Genomic DNA, 20,194 nt, shown 5'->3' with positions numbered 1-20,194 from the left:
ACATGTCATTAAATTATCGTTATATAAGTCGCTTTAGTATGATAGGTGCTAAGTTCAGCCATGGCAGGCAACGGAGTGTGAGATGGGTAAGCTTCCTCTCTGATGTCATTCAGCAGGCTGATACAAAATACTCAGCAGTGACTACTATACAGCCCAACTCTTCATAGTTTTACCTCCTCTGTATGAAAATAAGCAGCCCATTGTTATAGGAAAAGTCATTTCTAATGCATCCAGTGTGCTCACAGTACAGATATTGTTTTGTATAAAAGCAGGAAACATTCTTATGTGTACTGAGAACTAACAAGGTATTGATTATCTGTGAAATTCAATGTAAATGGTTCGGCTGTAAGGTGTAAAATGGAAGTCACTCAGCCCCTGCATGTGCTGAATATCCATCTTTTTGTTATTTCAGATCAGATCCAGCTATTTTGTACAATGATCGATCTGTTCTTGAAAATCACCATGTTAGTGCGGCATATCGACTACTGCAGGATGATGAAGAAATGAATATACTGTATAACCTTTCCAAGGATGACTGGAGGTGAGATAGATGTGTAAGCAATATATGTTTGTTATGTAAGCAGAACTGTGTTCAGTGCATGGCTAAGGCATTTTTACTGTATCTTCTGTTTCTGGTGACATGGTACCCTTGTTACCCTTCACACTCACTAGTAAATTGTTCTCATATTTGCTGTATTCCCGACTTTTACAATGCATTTCTAGGTTTAGAATATTATAATGAAATCAATTTTCAAGCTCCTTTGCACTACAGTAGCAGTGAGGCTAATGAGAGGAGCAAAAGCAGATCATTTAAGAGTGATTGAGGCCCAAAGAAATGGGTGCCGCCATAGGGGCACATGATAAAATTTTTAATTACCAGTTACAGCTGGAAATTGGGCAGAGAAGATAGGGGCACGGAAGTTCCACTACATTGTAACAGGACTTGGTACCTACAGTGCTGAACATCATAGTGGCTATTTTATCCACTGCAGGATTCTGCTAGGAACTAGATCTCTTTGTAGAAGAACTCTTGAGTGGATAAAATAGTGGCAACAGTAGGGATAGTGGCGGTGTTAGAGATAGGTGTAGCTAGGGGAAACATAATTATTGGGTATAGGTAGGGGGTTGGTATTAGGCATAGGTGGTGGTGATGGTGGAGGGAGGGGGGGGGGGGGGTGTTATGCATAGATAGGGGGTCGGTTAGTGTTAGGCATAAATGCAAAGAAGGTTAGTGTGAGAATACGTTGAGATTATTAGAATTTTGGTAACATTATTAATATTCTACTATCAGCAATATTTTGTGCCCATTTTAACTCATCGCACTTTTAAATGTACGCAAGAGGAGCTGATGCTGCAACCTTTACCAACTGTCTCATGAGCATTTGACCACACTTCTCTTGATCCTAAGCAGTGAGTGTTACTATCTACTACTACAGTGACAATGCTTAAAGCGGATCTGAGATGAAAAACTAACTATAACAAGTAACTTGTCTATATATCTTATCTAAAGTTTAGATAGTTTACACAGCAAATCTAGCTGAAAACAGCTTCAATAAAATATGATTATTTCTCCCTGTGATAAAATGACAGCAGCCATGTTATTTGTAAATATTACAAACAGGCAAGCTTATCTAGATCTTCTGTGAAAAAAAAACCTAATCCCCCCTCCACCTCCCTCCTCCCCTCTGCCTCTGAAATCTCTGGCTAGTAATACCTCCCCCTCCTCCTGCCCAGACTGAGCTCCCATGAGCCCTTGCTACTGCCGAGGCTCTCTGAAAAACTGTGGGCGAGGCTTGTTTAGTTTATAGGGAATTAGAGTATTAAAACAAAAACAAAAAAGTATTTGGCTTGAGGAATGCCCTATAAACAATAGGAAAGGAACACAATTATGCAATGAGTAAACGTTCATCTCGGATCCACTTTAATCCCAATACCTAGAAAACCTTTCCCATTGTAACAGTTAAGCGATGAACATGACTTCCAGGAAACTAGGAACAATGTCAGACCTGTTTACATACGGGCTAGTAATGTAGCACACATGAAGGGCAATCAAAAGAGGCAACAAAAATGTATTTTCCAGTGTGTTTGCTCTTCCTTGTTTTTACTTTAAAGCCTGGGAACCCAACACATGGTACGTGTACTCTAGGAGGTACATAAGTTGTGCTTAGGGGGTACTTGAACCTCTCATAGTAGGCTTTGAAATTTAGAATAAGTCATGCAAAAAAAGTATTAATAGCTAATTAGAAGTATCAGCTAATGTTTGAAAAGCATTAAACACACCAGAAGAATTGGCTCTTGGGTGCATGCAGATTTAAAATAAATATTTTTTTAACAAATAGTTCACAACATTAACACACTTTCACAAAACAGTATAAAAAAATCCCTAAAAAGACCTACCCCATAAATGCCAGCCAGAAAGATACCGCCATACTATTACCCAGCTAGGCACTAGGGACTGCAGTCCTCTATATGGTATTGTGCCAATAAGGTATCCCTAAAGTTGCATAGGACATTGATGAATAACAAAGTTTATTCCAGATCCATTGTATTAGTTCTTGGGAGTAATTTGCAATCAAAGTCAAGGCAGACAATTCATAATTGCAGATCGGCAGATCAGTTCAGATAAATTGCACAATCCAGAGATTTTGCTGTTGAGGAACCAATCCCAATTGCAGATCATTCACTGTAAGCATAAGAACACCATCCACAATTCTCAGACTCATACCATTGGCAGAGTAGTCTAAGTGAACCCACTAAACCCAAAGGCCATTAGTATTGATGTGGGATGAATCACACTTTAGCATATGGAAAACACAGACACAGCTGAGAACCACTTGCGTGGATATAGTTACCAGGCCCCAGGATTGATACGTGTAGTCCCAGAATGGCATTCAGTACTGTGCATTTGTTGTTTAAGTCCGGCCAGGTATAAAGTAGATGGTTAGCATGAGTCTCTGATAACTACTATGTCCGTTCTTCATGTTTTGCTGTGTCTAACAGCTTCATCTGGGACTCAAGTGGTGGCAGATGGTGTTCTTGGTGAGGAGACGCTGAACCAATCCAAATGGGCGCCATAAGAGAAGGAGGGCATGCCTGTTACCCCAGGTCGCAATAAAGCTATGTCCATCTCTTCCGGAAAAATGCCTCCAGCTGGAAGCGCAATTGCCATCCACACCTGCTATGTCCCACTGGACCCGGGAATGTGTGTTCCACCATAGCCAAGCACATGTGGACATCAGCATAGACACACCCGATAGGGCCAGGAGCATACAGCTAAGCATGAGGCGGACAGTTCCTGTTAACGGACAAGGGGGTGGAGCATGTCAATCGACTCCATGGGACCTTGACAAACAAATGAAGTTACACTTAGTGCAGTGGATATGCAGTCAACTAACACTCCACACAAATCGAACAGATTTATAAAAAAAAAAACCCATACAAATGCTTAGTGTAAGAGCCCACTACCCAGCCAATAAAACGGACAGGGATATATGGGCTCTCCTTTATATATCGGGAGCGTGGTATCTTTAGATGTGGTATCTTTTTGGCTGGTATTTATGCAGAAAATATTTTTAGGGATTTTTTGATACTGTATTGTGAAAGCATGTTAATGTTGTGAACTATTTGTTAAATATTTTTTGATATCTGCATGCACCCAAGAGCCAATTCTTTCTAGTGTGATTAATGATTTACAGTTGTTGGCATGGTGCATGTAGATGTTTATTGATAGGTTTATTGTTGCAAGAAGTGATTTGGTTTCTTTTCAGCCTTTTTAGATGCTGGGTGCTGCAGATTAATACACTGCATTTATACACAACTACATGCTGCATTTATACTACGGAATGCTCTTAATAAATATATATGCATTAAGGGGTACTTAATATGAAGTTACTGTTATGGCTGCGCGGTAAACCGGGAAACTGCATGCAAGATAATGTCCATGACATGCTGTACAATGCCATCTGCTGGTGAAGATAGTCAATAGCATAGTCCAGGAACCTAGTCCCACCAGCAGGTGCAACCATGTAGAGCAGGATTCCTAATAGTTATCCACAGTAGGGAGAACTTGGACAATGCAGTCATTAAAGGGAACCTATAATGAACATAAGAAAAAGTTTCGATTTCCTGGGGCTTCTACCAGCCTCCTGCAACCGCCCTGTGCGATCCTTTGGTCCCCCCGCAGTGACTAAGCTTCAATTTCGCCGACAGAGCCAGTCCCTGGCCACTGTGCCTGGCCACTGTGCCTGGCCATGTGCTTCCTCGATAACGCTCCAGCTGCCAGTCCACTGCAGTGACTACGTTTCAATTTCGACCACAGAGCCAGTCATCAGCCACTGCGCAGCCTTGAACATGCTCCCTTGTAGTACAACTAAGAAATAGAACATTAGTAGCACACATATGAGTCTCATATTGTTTCCAGTACAGGAAGAGTTTAGAAACTTCAGTTGTCTATGCAAAAGAGCCTCTCTGAGCTCTCCAACCCAACTTGGGTCTTTGTTTTCTGGAGTACTTATACATCAAAGAAACAGTCAAAGACAGATTTAGATAAGTTTTTTTACTGCATGGAAGTTGAAAGGGTCATTAGCTCTGCTTGTGTTATAGTTTAACTTGACCACTGAGGGTTTTTACCCCTTTAGGACCAGAGCAATTTTCACCTGTCAGTCACAACTAATCACAATGACTTGATCTACAGTACTGTATATACTCACATACAAGCCACATTTTTGACCCCCAAAAAGGGGATCAAAAGTTTGGGGGTCGGCTTGTTTGCGAGTCTTTCCTGGTGGCCGGTGGTCCGCGCCCCCCCCCCCCCCCGCTTCACGCAGGAAAAGAGCAGGCTGTGTATTGCCGTTACCAGGGGAACCACTTTTTCCTGCCCCCTGCATTGTCACAGCAGCAGCGCCGGGCGTGCTGCTGTGCTCACTTATACGCAGCATGAGAGGGGAACCCGGATTAGGAAGCCGCTGCCTAAGCAGGTAATAGCAGCGGCGGAGCGCTATACTGGCCAATACCTACCTATACTGGGCACTATACTGGCCACTACCTACCTATACTGGGCACTATATTAGCTATACTGGGAACTATAATAGCTATACTGGAGTACTACCTACCAATACGGGGCACTTTACTAGCTATACTGGGCACTATACTAGCTATACTGGGCACTATACTAGCTATACTGGGGCACTATACTAGCTATACTGGGGATCTACCTACCTATACTGGGCACTATACTAGCTATACTGGGAACTATACTAGCTATACTGGAGCACTACCTACCAATACTGGGGACTATACTAGCTATACTGGGTACTATACTAGCTATACTGGGCACTATAGTAGCTATACTGGGGATCTACCTACCAATACTGGACACTATACTAGCTATACTGGGCACTATACTAGCTATACTGGGCACTATACTAGCTATACTGGGGCACTACCTACCAATACTGGGCACTTTACTAGCTATACTGGGAACTATACTAGCTATACTGGACACTACCTACCTATACTGGGCACTATACTGGCTATACTGGGCACTATACTAGCTATACTGGGGCACTATACTAGCTATACTGGGGCACTACTTACCCATACTGGGCACTATACTAGCTATACTGGGCACTATACTAGCTAAACTGGGCACTATACTAGCTATACTGTATACTGGGCACTATACTAGCTATACTGTATACTGGGCACTATACTAGCTATACTGTATACTGGGCACTATACTAGCTATACTGGGCATTATACTAGCTATACTGGGGCACTACCTACCCATACTGGGCACTATACTAGCTATACTGGGCACTATACTAGCTATACTGAGGCACTACCTACCCATACTGGACACTATACTAGCTATACTGGGACACACTGGGGGGACCCCCAGCTTATATGGGGGTCAATCATTTTCCCCTTTTTTTTCAGGTAAAAGTTGGGGGGTCGGCTTATATGCGGGTTGGCTTATATGCGAGTATATACGGTATATCTTTTTCACCATCAATAAGGCTTTCTTTGGGAAGTACATTATGCTAAGAATTATTTTATTCTAAACACATTTTAATTGGAATAATAAGAAAAACATTGAACAAATTCATTATTTCTCAGTTTTCGGCCATTATAGTGTTAAAATAAAACATTCTACTGTGGATAAAACCCACACATTTTATTTGCCCATTTGTCCCGGTTATTGCAGTGTTTAAAATATTTCCCTAGTACAATGTATGGCGTCAATATTTTATTTGGACATAAAGGTGCATTTTTTCAGTGTTGCGTCCATCACTAATTATTATAAGCCCGCAAATTTAAAAAAAAAAAATCAGTTATATACTCTATTCACATACCAATAAAAAAAGTTCAGACCCTAAGGCAACTATTTATGTATTTTGTTAATGTAATTTTATATATATATATATATATATATATATATATATATATATATACACACACACACATACGGTATATATATTCGGGTACAAGGGGGGGGGGGGGGGGGTGGGAAGGAAATAGTTAATTTTAGATGTAAACGTAGGTATTTTTATTAAATAAAATGTTTTTTGATGTAGTTTTACTATTTGGCCACAGGATGTCCTGAGTCATTACTTCCGATTCACGCACCCAAGGACGTGAATCAAAAGTAATGCGTGCAACAGGAAGATACAATGAATGCAGGGGTCTCATAGACGCATTCATTGAATCAGGGACTTAGATTAACCACCCTGGCGTTCTATTAAGATCGCCAGGGCGGCTGCGGGAGGGTTTTTTTTAAATAAAAAAAAAACTATTTCATGCAGCCAACTGAAAGTTGGCTGCATGAAAGCCCACTAGATGGCGCTCCGGAGGCGTTCTTCCGATCGCCTCCGGCAGCCAGAAGTAACACGGAAGGCCGCAATGAGCAGGCTTCCGTGTTTGGCTTCTCCTGTCGCCATGGCGACGAGCGGAGTGACGTCATGGATGTCAGCCGACGTCCTGACGTCAGCTGCCTCCGATCCAGCCCTTAGCGCTGGCCGGAACTATTTGTTCCGGCTGCGCAGGGCTCAGGCGGCTGGGGGGACCCTCTTTCGCCGCTGCTCGCGGCGGATCGCCGCAGAGCGGCGGCGATCGGGCAGCACACGCGGCTGGCAAAGTGCCGGCTGCGTGTGCTGCTTTTTATTTGAGCAAAATCGGCCCAGCAGGGCCTGAGCGGCAGCCATCGCCGGTGATGGACGAGCTGAGCTCGTCCATACCGCTAAGATGGTTAATGATTAATGAATGGGAACTCCCATTCATTCAAGTCCCTGCTAAACAGCGGTAACAGTAGCGCGCACGACTAACTTTCGCGCCCCTGGGACTTCAGGTGAAGTTTTCCAGGGCGTGATTATACTGCACATGGTGCAGTAAGTAGTTAAAATACAGAGTGTGCTTTGTAATTGCAAATATGACAGAATTATGCAATGTTATAAAAAAAAAATTACATATCTACAAATTAAAATATGAGACTATTTTCTTTGCTACTAATGTTCTATTAGTTATCAGTACTAGACATACAAATCATTACATCATAATCATTTTTTTCACTTCAGTGTCACTTTAAGCTGAATTCTGTTAACAGTCAAGTTAAGACATAGGGCCTCACTTACAGAAGTCCTTTTGAATAACATAAAATTCTTGTAAACCTGACTACATTCATTTAATTATCTGCTAATAAGAGCGTGTTTACACTATGCATGTTGCATTGCACCCTGTAGCTCCTGGGGCCGGGAGTGCTCTGCGCATGCGCAATATGCAGTTGTGACGTAGTGCGCATGCGCAAAGGCCTCCCGGGCTGCAGGCTTGCGATTGAGGATGCACATCGCCGGACAGCACCTGCGCGTCAGCTGCGACCACCGTAACCAGTAAGTAAGTTCTGGGGATAGGTACATGGTAACGGAGGGGGAGGAGCAGAAAGGTGGGTGAGGTGGGAATAAGAAAAGCCCACTACACATGCCTGCTACCCCCCAGGTATCCTGTAAGTGGAAAACATTTGCAAACCTCATATGGGCTATACCAGGCTTACCTTTTTAACTATTTATCAATCCTTGCTGTGAACCGAGATCACTGGAGATAGGGATAGAAGTCACTGATCTCTAGAAGCAGACGGTAAGTATAGCTATCAAACAGTAATGTATATAGGACTATTTTTTTAAGAAATACATAATTTTGGTTTTCATTAGAACAAATTTGTGTTTATGAGAAAGGTCTAGCTTGCTTACAATGAAAGAGGATATTGAAAAAAGAGAAAGCTTACCTCCCTTGAAATAAAGATATCTGTAAGGGTTTTATGACACATATGGTTTGCAGTGCAAATGTCACAAACAATTAGTACATGCACATGAAAATGTCTTACACATTCTTTTACTTTCTGCCTTATGACAACCCTGAAGGGAATTCCGGGCTTTGGTGATTGAAATGGTGTTGGCTACAGATATGTCCTGTCATTTCCAACAAATCAAAGCAATGAAGAATGCTTTGCAGCAGCCTGAAGGGTAAGTAACCTTGTTGTGATGTCCTGCAGTAAATGCCTACAGTAAATACTCAGAGTGTTTTGGGTTTTTTTGCACTTCAAAGATACATTCTGAAACTCACAAAACACTCGACTTACTATTTTAAGAGAGATTTAAAAACTCAAGCACGATAGTTTTCCATTAATACTGGTGCTAAGGAAAAAATGCTGATCAGATGTGCTAAAATGTACCCTAAAGGTTTTAAAACATATAAACATCATAGAAAATACTAAAAGACTACTATACGTCACAAATCATTGAGACAGGGATCACATTTGTGTCCACGGAAAATGGCCACGGTTTTACGTGAACTGTGGACTATTCTTTGCAGTTTCAGTACATTTGGACAATAGCCAGCGGACAGCAGCTGACTGTTGGCAATAGGAATCACTAGTTGTGTGCAAAAAAAGCAACAGAAAGCCAGTATTTTTTCCCTGCACATTACCCTATTTCACCCCAAATCTCCATAGGGAAGGATTAGGTGTGTTTTCACATTATGGAAAAACATGTGCGAGTCTTGGAAGTGTGACTGTCCCTGCCATAGTTTTACTGACCTGGTTTTCTGTTAGGCGATCTGACCAGCTTGAAACTAGAGTTGGGCCGAACCTCCGATTTTAGGTTCGCGAACCGGGTTCGCGAACTTTCGCGGAACGTTCGGTTCGCGTTAAAGTTCGCGAACCGCAATAGACTTCAATGGGGATGCGAACTTTGAAAAAAAAAATAATTATGCTGGCCACAAAAGTGATGGAAAAGATGTTTCAAGGGGTCTAACACCTGGAGGGGGGCATGGCGGAGTGGGATACACGCCAAAAGTCCCCGGGAAAAATCTGGATTTGACGCAAAGCAGCGTTTTAAGGGCAGAAATCACATTGAATGCTAAATGACAGGCCTAAAGTGCTTTAAAACATCTTGCATGTGTATACATCAATCAGGTAGTGTAATTAAGGTACTGCTTCACACTGACACACCAAACTCACCGTGTAACGCACCGCAAACAGCTGTTTGTACTAGTGACGACCGTGCTGGACTGGTGCGCACCATGTCGAGAGTGCAGGTTTTTGTGGCTTTACAGCCCATATGGTCGGCCTGGCTGATGTAGCTGAATGACAGAACAGTTACTGTCCAGCTGATCAAATTTGGTCTGACCACAATGAAGCAACGACCTTATTATCTTTTGTGTGCCCCCCGAGACACTCATCTAGGCGCCGGTCATTGCTTCATTGTGATACGCAAGCCCCTTCACCACGGCAAGGTAATGATCACGAAGGGGAATGGGCGCATGTACATGCCTTTTCTTTTGTTGTTGCAGCTGCCCTCAGTGCAGCCAGAAAAATTAGGCAGTCATGTACACGCACCATAAAAATTATTACAGCGGCCGCTGCTAGCAGCGGCCTAAAAAATTCAGCAATCCGCCTGGAGTCCCGGACCCTGTTGGTGGTGGCGGAGAAGGTAGTGAAGCGGCCTGCAGGCAGACATGCTGTGTGGAGGGACTGGGAGCGACTTAGTCTTTTTGGGGCAGGCCAGGCAGCCAGTCACACGGCGTGCAGGCAGAGATGCTGTGTGTGCGGGGACTGACTTAGTCTTGGGGCGGGCAGCAGCCCTCCGGGATCCATGCCTCATTCATTTTGATAAAGGTGAGGTACTTAACACTTTTGTGACTTAGGCGACTTCTCTTCTCTGTGACAATGCCTCCAGCTGCGCTGAAGGTCCTTTCTGAGAGGACGCTTGCGGCAGGGCAGGAGAGAAGTTGGATGGCAAATTGGGACAGCTCTGGCCACAGGTCAAGCCTGCGCACCCAGTAGTTCAAGGGTTCCTCATCGCTGTTCACAGCAGTGTCTACATCCACACTTAAGGCCAGGTAGTCGGCTACCTGCCGGTCGAGGCGTTGGTGGAGGGTGGATCCGGAAGGGCTACGGCGAGGCGTTGGACTAAAGAACGTCCGCATGTCCGACATCACCATGAGATCGCTGGAGCGTCCTGTCTTTGACTGCGTGGACACGGGAGGAGGATTAGTGGCAGTGGTACCTTGCTGGCGTTGTGCCGTCACATCACCCTTAAAGGCATTGTAAAGCATAGTTGACAGCTGGTTCTGCATATGCTGCATCCTTTCCACCTTCCGGTGAGTTGGTAACAGGTCCGCCACTTTGTGCCTGTACCGAGGGTCTAGTAGTGTGGCCACCCAGTACAGCTCATTCCCCTTGAGGTTTTTTATACGGGGGTCCCTCAACAGGCAGGACAGCATAAAAGACGACATCTGCACAAAGTCGGATCCAGTACCCTCCATCTCCTCTTGCTCTTCCTCAGTGACGTCAGGTAAGTCAACCTCCTCCCCCCAGCCGCGAACAATACCACGGGAAGGTTGAGCAGCACAAGCCCCCTGCGACGCCTGCTGCGGTTGTTCTCCTGCCGCTGTCCCCTCCTCCTCCTCCTCCCCCAAAGAAACACCTTGCTCATCATCCTCTGAGTCTGACTCGTCTTCTGCACACGACCTCTCTTCTTCCTCCTCCTCCCCCCTCTGTGCTGCCGCAGGTGTTGAGGAAACAGCTGGGTCTGATGAAAATTGGTCCCATGCCTGTTCCTGCCGTAACGGTTCCTGGTCACGCTCATTCGCAGCTTCATCCGCCACTCTACGCACAGCACGCTCCAAGAAGTACGCGTAGGGAATTAAGTCGCTGATGGTGCCCTCACTGCGGCTCACCAGGTTGGTCACCTCCTCAAACGGCCGCATGAGCCTGCATGCATTTTTCATCAGTGTCCAGTTGTCGGGCCAGAACATCCCCATCTTCCCAGACTGTTTCGTTCTACTCCAGTTGTAGAGGTACTGGGTGACGGCTTTCTTCTGTTCTAGCAGGCGGGAGAACATGAGCAGGGTCGAGTTCCAGCGAGTGGGGCTATCGCAAATGAGGCGTCTCACCGGCATGTTGTTTTTACGCTGAATTTCTGCAAATCGTGCCATGGCTGTGTAAGAGCGCCTCAAATGCCCACAGAACTTCCTGGCCTGCTTCAGGACATCCGCTAAGCCAGGGTACTTTGCCACAAATCTTTGAACCACTAGATTCATGACATGTGCCATGCAGGGTATGTGTGTCAGCTTCCCCATATGCAAAGCGGCAAGCAGATTGCTGCCGTTGTCGCACACCACGTTGCCTATCTCCAGGTGGTGCGGGGTCAGCCACTCATCCACCTGTTTCTTAAGAGCAGCCAGGAGAGCTGCTCCAGTGTGACTCTCCGCTTTGAGACAAGCCATGTCTAAGATGGCGTGACACCGTCATACCTGGCATGCAGCATAGGCCCTGCGGAGCTGGGGCTGTGTAGCTGGAGAGGAGAACTGCCACTCAGCCAAGGAGGAGGAGGAGGACAGCGAAGAGCATGTAGCAGGAGGAGAGGAGGTGGCAGGAGGCCTGCCTGCAAGCCGTGGAGGTGTCACAATTTGGTCCGCCGCTTTCTGCTTGCCATCGTTCACCACCAGGTTCACCCAATGGGCTGTGTAGGTAATGTAGCGGCCCTGCCCGTGCTTGGCAGACCAGCCATCCGTGGTCAGGTGTACCCTTGACCCAACGCTCTTCGCAAGAGATGACACCACTTGCCTCTCAACTTCACGGTGCAGTTGGGGTATGGCCTTTCTCGAAAAATAAGTGCGGCCTGGCATCTTCCACTGCAGTGTTCCGATGGCCACAAATTTACGGAAGGCCTCAGAGTCCACCAGCCGGTATGGTAACAGCTGGCGAGCTAACAGTTCCGCCACGCCAGCTGTCAGACGCCGGGCAAGGGGGTGACTGGCCAAAAGTGGCTTCTTCCGCTCAAACATTTCCTTCACGGACACCTGACTGCTGCTGTGGGCAGAGGAGCAGGAACCGCTCAAGGGCAGAGGCGGAGTGGAGGAGGGTGCCTGTGAAGGTGCAAAGGAGAAAGCGACAGAAGCAGATGATGCACCTGAAGGAGGAAGAGGAGAAGGAGGGTGACTTTTCTTTTGTGTGCTGCTGCTGCTTTTGCTCAGGTGGCCATCCCATTGCTGTTTGTGCCTTTTCTCCAGGTGCCTTCGTAAGGCACTTGTCCCTACGTGAGTGTTGGCCTTTCCACGGCTCAATTTTTGTTGGCAGAGCGAACAGATGGCTTTGGTCCGATCTGAGGCACACACATTAAAAAATTTCCACACCGCTGAGCCACCCTGGGATGTGGGCACTATGAGGACCTCAGCAGCTGATGCTGAAGGGCAAGTTGGCTGGCTGTACATAGGTGGCGATACATGGTGCCGGACTCTGCCACCAGCTGTTTCTGACGAAGAGCTGCCCCAGCTTCTTTCAGCAACTTCTCTCCTCCTACTACTCTCTGACTCCCCCTCTGAACTGTCCCCCTCTTCATCTCCTCTATTGGGAACATACAGAGGATCCCTATTACCGTCATCATCGTAGTCATCCTGCCCAGCTTCGCTTGCCTCAGACAAATCCAAACTTGCACCATCAGTAGGTCCTTCATCCTCCTGACACGTTACATCCATAGTGTTGCCACGTAACTCAGACATATTAGCTGGTGAAAATTCATCTGGCTGTAACAACAATGGCTGTGCATCAGTGATTTCAACACTAAATAATTCTTGCGAAGTGTCAAATGCAGCGGAAGTGGTGCTAGTAGTAGCGCTGGTGGCTGAGCAAGATGAGGTGTTCTGTGTCGCTAAATACTCAACCACGTCCTGACAATCTTGGGAGGTGATGGGACGTGCCTTCTTCCGAGCACTGTACTGTGGGCCAGGTCCACACGAAATTACATTTACACGACCTCGCGCAGACCTGCCGGGTGGCCTTCCTCTGCCTCTGCCACTACCTCTTCCTCTTCCTCTACCTGTTTTGTCCATATTGGGTATGCACGGAGTGGTATATCACACTGCGTGCACTCACGTAGGTAGGTGGGTTCACTTAACTGCACAGGTATGCGCACTGATGCGGTGGGTTCACTGAACAGAACAGGTATACAGTGGCGGGTTCACAGAACAGGTATGCAGTGGCAGGATCACTGAACACAATAGGTATGCAGTGGCGTGTTCACTAAACAGGTATACAGTGGCGGGTCCACTGAACAGAACAGGTATACAGTGGCGGGTTCACAGAACAGGTATACAGTGGCGGGTCCACTGAACAGAACAGGTATACAGTGGCGGGTCCACTGAACAGAACAGGTATACAGTGGCGGGTCCACTGAACAGAACAGGTATACAGTGGCGGGTCCACTGAACAGAACAGGTATACAGTGGCGGGTCCACTGAACAGAACAGGTATACAGTGGCGGGTTCACAGAACAGGTATACAGTGGCGGGTCCACTGAACAGAACAGATATACAGTGGCGGGTCCACTGAACAGAACAGGTATACAGTGGCGGGTCCACTGAACAGAACAGGTATACAGTGGCGGGTCCACTGAACAGAACAGGTATACAGTGGCGGGTTCACAGAACAGGTATGCAGTGGCAGGATCACTGAACACAATAGGTATGCAGTGGCGTGTTCACTAAACAGGTATACAGTGGCGGGTCCACTGAACAGAACAGGTATACAGTGGCGGGTCCACTGAACAGAACAGGTATACAGTGGCGGGTCCACTGAACAGAACAGGTATACAGTGGCGGGTCCACTGAACAGAACAGGTATACAGTGGCGGGTCCACTGAACAGAACAGGTATACAGTGGCGGGTTCACAGAACAGGTATGCAGTGGCAGGATCACTGAACACAATAGGTATGCAGTGGCGTGTTCACTAAACAGGTATACAGTGGCGGGTCCACTGAACAGAACAGGTATACAGTGGCGGGTCCACTGAACAGAACAGGTATACAGTGGCGGGTTCACAGAACAGGTATACAGTGGCGGGTCCACTGAACAGAACAGGTATACAGTGGCGGGTTCACAGAACAGGTATGCAGTGGCAGGATCACTGAACACAATAGGTATGCAGTGGCGTGTTCACTAAACAGGTATACAGTGGCGGGTCCACTGAACAGAACAGGTATACAGTGGCGGGTCCACTGAACAGAACAGGTATACAGTGGCGGGTCCACTGAACAGAACAGGTATACAGTGGCGGGTTCACAGAACAGGTATACAGTGGCGGGTCCACTGAACAGAACAGGTATACAGTGGCGGGTTCACAGAACAGGTATGCAGTGGCAGGATCACTGAACACAATAGGTATGCAGTGGCGTGTTCACTAAACAGGTATACAGTGGCGGGTCCACTGAACAGAACAGGTATACAGTGGCGGGTTCACTGAACAGGTATACAGTGGCGGGTCCACTGAACAGAACAGGTATACAGTGGCGGGTTCACAGAACAGGTATGCAGTGGCAGGTTCACTGAACACAACAGGTATGCAGTGGCAGGTTCACTGAACACAACAGGTATGCAGTGGCGGGTTCACTGAACAGGTATACAGTGGCGGGTCCACTGAACAGAACAGGTATACAGTGGCGGGTCCACTGAACAGAACAGGTATACAGTGGCGGGTCCACTGAACAGAACAGGTATACAGTGGCGGGTTCACAGAACAGGTATACAGTGGCGGGTCCACTGAACAGAACAGGTATACAGTGGCGGGTTCACAGAACAGGTATGCAGTGGCAGGATCACTGAACAGGTATGCAGTGGCAGGATCACTGAACAGGTATGGAGTGGCAGGATCACAGTACAGGTATGCAGTGGGCTGAGGGCTCACTGAACAGAACAGGTATGCAGTGGCAGGATCACTGAACAGGTATGGAGTGGCAGGATCACAGTACAGGTATGCAGTGGGCTGAGGGCTCACTGAACAGAACAGGTATGCAGTCGCAGGATCACTGAACAGGTATGCAGTGGCAGGATCACTGAACAGGTATGCAGTGGCAGGATCACAGTACAGGTATGCAGTGGGCTGAGGGCTCACTGAACAGAACAGGTATGCAGTGGCAGGATCACTGACAGGGCCGGCCTGCTCATGAGGCGGGGTGAAACTTTTGCCTCAGGCGGCAAAATTCCAGGGGCGGCACCCGCCCGTCCGTGGGTGCGGGGAGCCGGCCGCCGAGCTGGAGGGGTAGCTGGCAGGACGGGGGTATTGGGCCTAGCGGCAGGGAGGGGGGTCGGACCCCCCCCTCCCTCGCCTGGGTCCCCCGTGCTCCGCTACCCTCCAGCCCTAAATACAAGCAGCCGCTATGTGTAAGAGGCACGGGCGGGTAGGACTCACCTCTTCCTCGTTCCAAGCGTGCGCTCCACTGACGTCACTTCCTGCAGCGTTGCAGGAAGGCGGAAAATGTTTTTTTGCCTCAGGCGGCAAATAGTCTAGGGCCGGCCCTGATCACTGAACAGGTATGGAGTGGCAGGATCACAGTACAGGTATGCAGTGGGCTGAGGGCTCACTGAACAGAATAGGTATGCAGTGGCAGGATCACTGAACAGGTATGCAGTGGCAGGATCACTGAACAGGTATGCAGTGGCAGGATCACAGTACAGGTATGCAGTGGCAGGATCACAGTACAGGTATGCAGTGGGCTGAGGGCTCACTGAACAGAACAGGTATGCAGCCAGGAAGAAGTTAAGCCTAACTAATCTTTCCCTATATGAGAGACTGCAGCAGCTCGCCCTACTCTCACTAATGCAGGCACACGAGTGGCCGTAATGGCCGCCGCTGCCTGCCTTATATAAGGGGGGGTGGGGCTCCAGGGGCTAGTGTAGCCTAATTGGCTACACTGGGCCTGCTGACTGTGATGTAGAGGGTCAAAGTTGACCCTCAGTGCATTATGGGGCGAACCGAACTTCTTCCGCAAAAGGTTCGCGTGCGGTACCCGCACGCGAACCACCTACGTTCGCGCGAACCACGTTCGCCGGCGAACCGTTCGGCCCAACTCTACTTGAAACAAGGTGAAAGGCTGACTGCAATTTCAAGGGACTAATTATTAAACAAAGCTTAACACAAATTATAATATAAATAAAAAAATATAAATAAACAAAAATAAAAAATATAACATTTTTCATATATTAGAAGCTAGATTTAGCAAAGGCTTTTGTTTGAGAGATTAAGAGCAAAAGGGTTCCGATGGCTAGAGCAACATGAGAATAAGGCTCAATAGTTTTATACCACAACGAGCAGTGCAAAGCTTGCAACTGCAACTGTGAATGGGATTATTAGATGGGATTTCTGCCAAAATCTGATCCAATATCTGATGGGGCAATATGGCAAGTCATCAATATCAGGTACGTCAGTTGTTTGCGACATCTAATGCGTGTATGTTCAGCTTTAGCCAGAAGACCACAGGATGGTTGCAGATGTAGGATCATCCACTCTTTTTAATACTGCATGTGGACTATACACCAGATTGTGTTCCGCACACTCTGCAATTTTATTATCTCTTATACCATTGCCAAGCTTTTGTAAGACTGATCATTCTTGTGTCTGTTTTTCTGGCTGGTGTAGTTACTTTGATTGAATCTGAGAATGATCTATTGCACCCAACATGCCTGACTGATGATCAGGTTTAAACTATTTGATCAAAATGATGACGTTGATGTTGACTAAGGGACTGTGAATATATCGTATCAGCAGGTAACAGCCTCTTCAGAATAGGCAAAATATGTCCAGTGTAAAATGTACAATATAAAATGTTTTTTTACACTTGAACAATTAAAAAAAAGTTATTGTTAGGAATGTTCTCAACAATGTACCTGTAGGGTGTTCACCTCAGGAGCGGGAAGAATCTGAATCCTAAAGACAGCTTGTACATGCATACCAGCATGGACCTGCACGGGCTCCAGTGGAAAAAGCTGAGCCCAGTCTGGCGCAAGCTGTCTATGCCTTTCCAGTAACACAAACCTGATCGGGCTCAGCTGTTTTTTACCTGGGCCCAAGCGAGTCCATCCAACTGCTTTCCGCAGTGCGACTGCATTTTGGGGATACGATCCCTCGGGAAGAATTACAGGGAACTATGCTGTTCGTACACATCCCTTGCCTGGATGTGTACAAACAGCACTATTAGTGATGCGTTCTGTTGCTAAGGAAGGGGGCAGAGAGATGGCAATTGGTGCATGACAGAGCGGCTTCTATTAGTCTGAGAGGTCTTGCTGGGGTATCGAGGGTCGTTAGGATCTAACAGGAGGGATCCTTAACAATGTCTGATGCCCGAGCAGGAATGATCGGCAGATGCTGGACACACAGAACGATCGGTGTCTGAAATGGTTGTTATTGGCCGTTTCGGTCTATTATTGCATGTATTTACAGTGTTTTTGTAGATTTTCATTTTTTAGGGCTGAATTCCACTTTAGTATATTTAGATGTGTGAATCATAAGCAAATGTGTTCCTTTTGTAATGATGCCATATAAAATGTTATCATGATATTTTATATAACTGTGTTATATTGAATATGACAAGCACTCATTTGTAGAGATAAAGCAGTAAGATGCTTTATTTTTGCTATCCTTACTTCTGTGATTAATTTGTTCAATTATTTAAATGTACAGGATTGATAAGCCAAAAGCCTTATCGCTGTTGTTGCACACAGCAGACATCAGCCATCCAGCAAAAAACTGGGACCTCCATCACAGGTGGACGATGTCACTATTAGAAGAATTCTTCAGACAGGTATACATTTTCTACAAAATCATTTGGCAAATTACTTCAATAATTTTCTGGTATAAAACTTAAATCGGACCTGAACTCAGAACTTCCTCTCTTCTCTAAAAGATATGCAACAGCATAAAAATCTTTAAAGAAAAAAAATCTATGTTACAGCTGATACAAAGCCTGCAATAAATCTCCAATGTTTCTACTTCCTACTTTGATGGAAGCAGACATATTGTTGACATCCTATGCTTAAAAATTAGCTCTCTGCCGTGGCAGCCAGCTGACCCAGGGGAGAGATCAAATTACAACTTGTGATTAGTCTCAGATGAGGGGGAAGTATACAGGCTAAACTCTCTAAATACATTCAGGGTGCATTTCTCTATGTTTTCCTTGTGTACTGTGCAAGAGTTCAGGTCCAATTTAAACTAAGACTGAACTAAACTTGATCTTTTCTCTGTCATGTTCTACATATCCATCATTTTCCTAATGCAAAGTGTTGTCCTATCTGGTTGACCAGAGCTACAGAAAATACTGTCTCTGTTCATGGAGGTGTGATGATTTGCTCAGCTGCCTGTGCAAGCAGGCAGCCTTTTGACCATTGTGTAGGTTTGCATGCTGCAGGACTCTGGAAAGAAGAGCTTCTGTCAGTTTTGCAGCTTGTGCTTGCAGAGGAATTTGCATACGTTGTCATGCAAATTGCCTGGCCACATTCATTGGAGGCGTGTACTATAAGTACTATGTCTTTCCCACAATGCTTGGCTGGTCATAAGGATTTCGTCCTATGTAACACTCCTGGTGGGGTGTCAGCCTTAATCTCTGTTTGACTATCAGCTTAGAGTAATTCCTGGAAACTGTGCTAGGCAGATTTCCCTAGTGCAGTTAGGATTGTTTATCTGTTTTGTTTGTCTGTTGCGATTGTCCTGTCCCAGCGGTGGTCGATAGGAAGTTGTTCTGATCTCTGTTCTTGGAGCATAGCTGGTGCAGCGGTTGCTACCAGCTATCTCTTCTGTTCTGCCTTTCTGGATCGCGCTAGCCACTTTTCGCTAGTGCTGTGGATCCTTCTGTTCTGTCTCCTGGGATCGCCCTAGCCAATTTTCGCTAGCGCTGTGGATCCTTCTGTTCTGTCTCCTGGGATCGCGCTAGCCACTTTTCGCTAGTGCTGTGGATCCTTCTGTTCTGCTACTCTGTACCTGGATCACGCTAGCCACTTTTCGCTAGTGCTGTGGATCCTATCTCTCGCTTGTCCCTGTTTTCGTGTGTCTGTCTTGTCTGCTACGACCGCTTGCTGGAGGCTCGGTGAGGTAACCGTTAAGCAAGCGTTCGCGTCCCCTGTTTCATGTTTCTCTGTCGATGGTTAGTTAGGCGTGCTTGTCTCTATTGTGCTTATCACGTGGAGACCGCGCATAACCGCGCGCACTGTTGCGAATGCGTGCGGTGTTCGCGGTTAGCTAGCGTTTGTTATTTTCCGCATCTTCTCATTGTATTATTTGCTGTGCCTTTGCTACCCTCGTATTCTATTCTCATCTGCCTTGTGTCACGTCTGGCGATCGCACCTCTCGCGATCGCGTTCCTATTTCATATCTGCTGTTGTGTGTGCGCGGTTGCGGGGTGGCGACTGGATTGGCGCACACACATACAACCTGTCCCTTTGCTCGTTCTCATTCGCAATCGCCTCTCTTGCGATTGCGTTCTGCGCTTCGTACAATTCCTGTCTGGCATTTGTGGAGGTACAGAGGATTGGTTCCTCTGCACTCCCCAGCGCCATCTGCCAACAGGAATTTCCCTCTACACGTAGCACCTTTTGCTGGGTGCCTGCAATTACACGCTTGTGGAGGATTTCCGCCGTGTCAGCGCACGCGTTGTGCGCTGATCACGGAGAAAGTTCCACAATCGTTACAGGAGGGTTCTATCTTGCCTTTTGTAAATTCTAAAAATACTCTTACCTGCAGAGCTGATGTTTCTAGGAGACACCTGACATGTGGTCCAGCCACTAATACAGTGGGGTGCAAAAGTATTCGGCCCCCTTGAAGTTTCCACATTTTGTCATATTACTGCCACAAACATGAATCAATTTTATTGGAATTCC

General features: G+C 46.5%; 1 protein-coding gene across 4 annotated transcripts in view; it reads left to right on the top strand.

The window, feature by feature from the left end:
• Positions 1-20,194, top strand: part of PDE1C (phosphodiesterase 1C) — a 1,357,122-nt gene that overhangs the window by 1,071,869 nt on the left and 265,059 nt on the right. For all 4 annotated transcript variants that reach the window (XM_068236575.1, XM_068236577.1, XM_068236578.1 and 1 more), the window contains 3 exons: positions 413-541; positions 8,412-8,513; positions 18,006-18,126. In XM_068236575.1, the coding sequence (XP_068092676.1) occupies positions 413-541; positions 8,412-8,513; positions 18,006-18,126 (352 nt within the window). The remainder of the gene's footprint in view (positions 1-412; positions 542-8,411; positions 8,514-18,005; positions 18,127-20,194) is intronic.

Source organism: Hyperolius riggenbachi, chromosome 5, assembly GCF_040937935.1.
Source record: "Hyperolius riggenbachi isolate aHypRig1 chromosome 5, aHypRig1.pri, whole genome shotgun sequence".
NCBI lineage: Eukaryota > Metazoa > Chordata > Amphibia > Anura > Hyperoliidae > Hyperolius > Hyperolius riggenbachi.
This window is presented reverse-complemented; position numbering and strand designations above follow the sequence as displayed.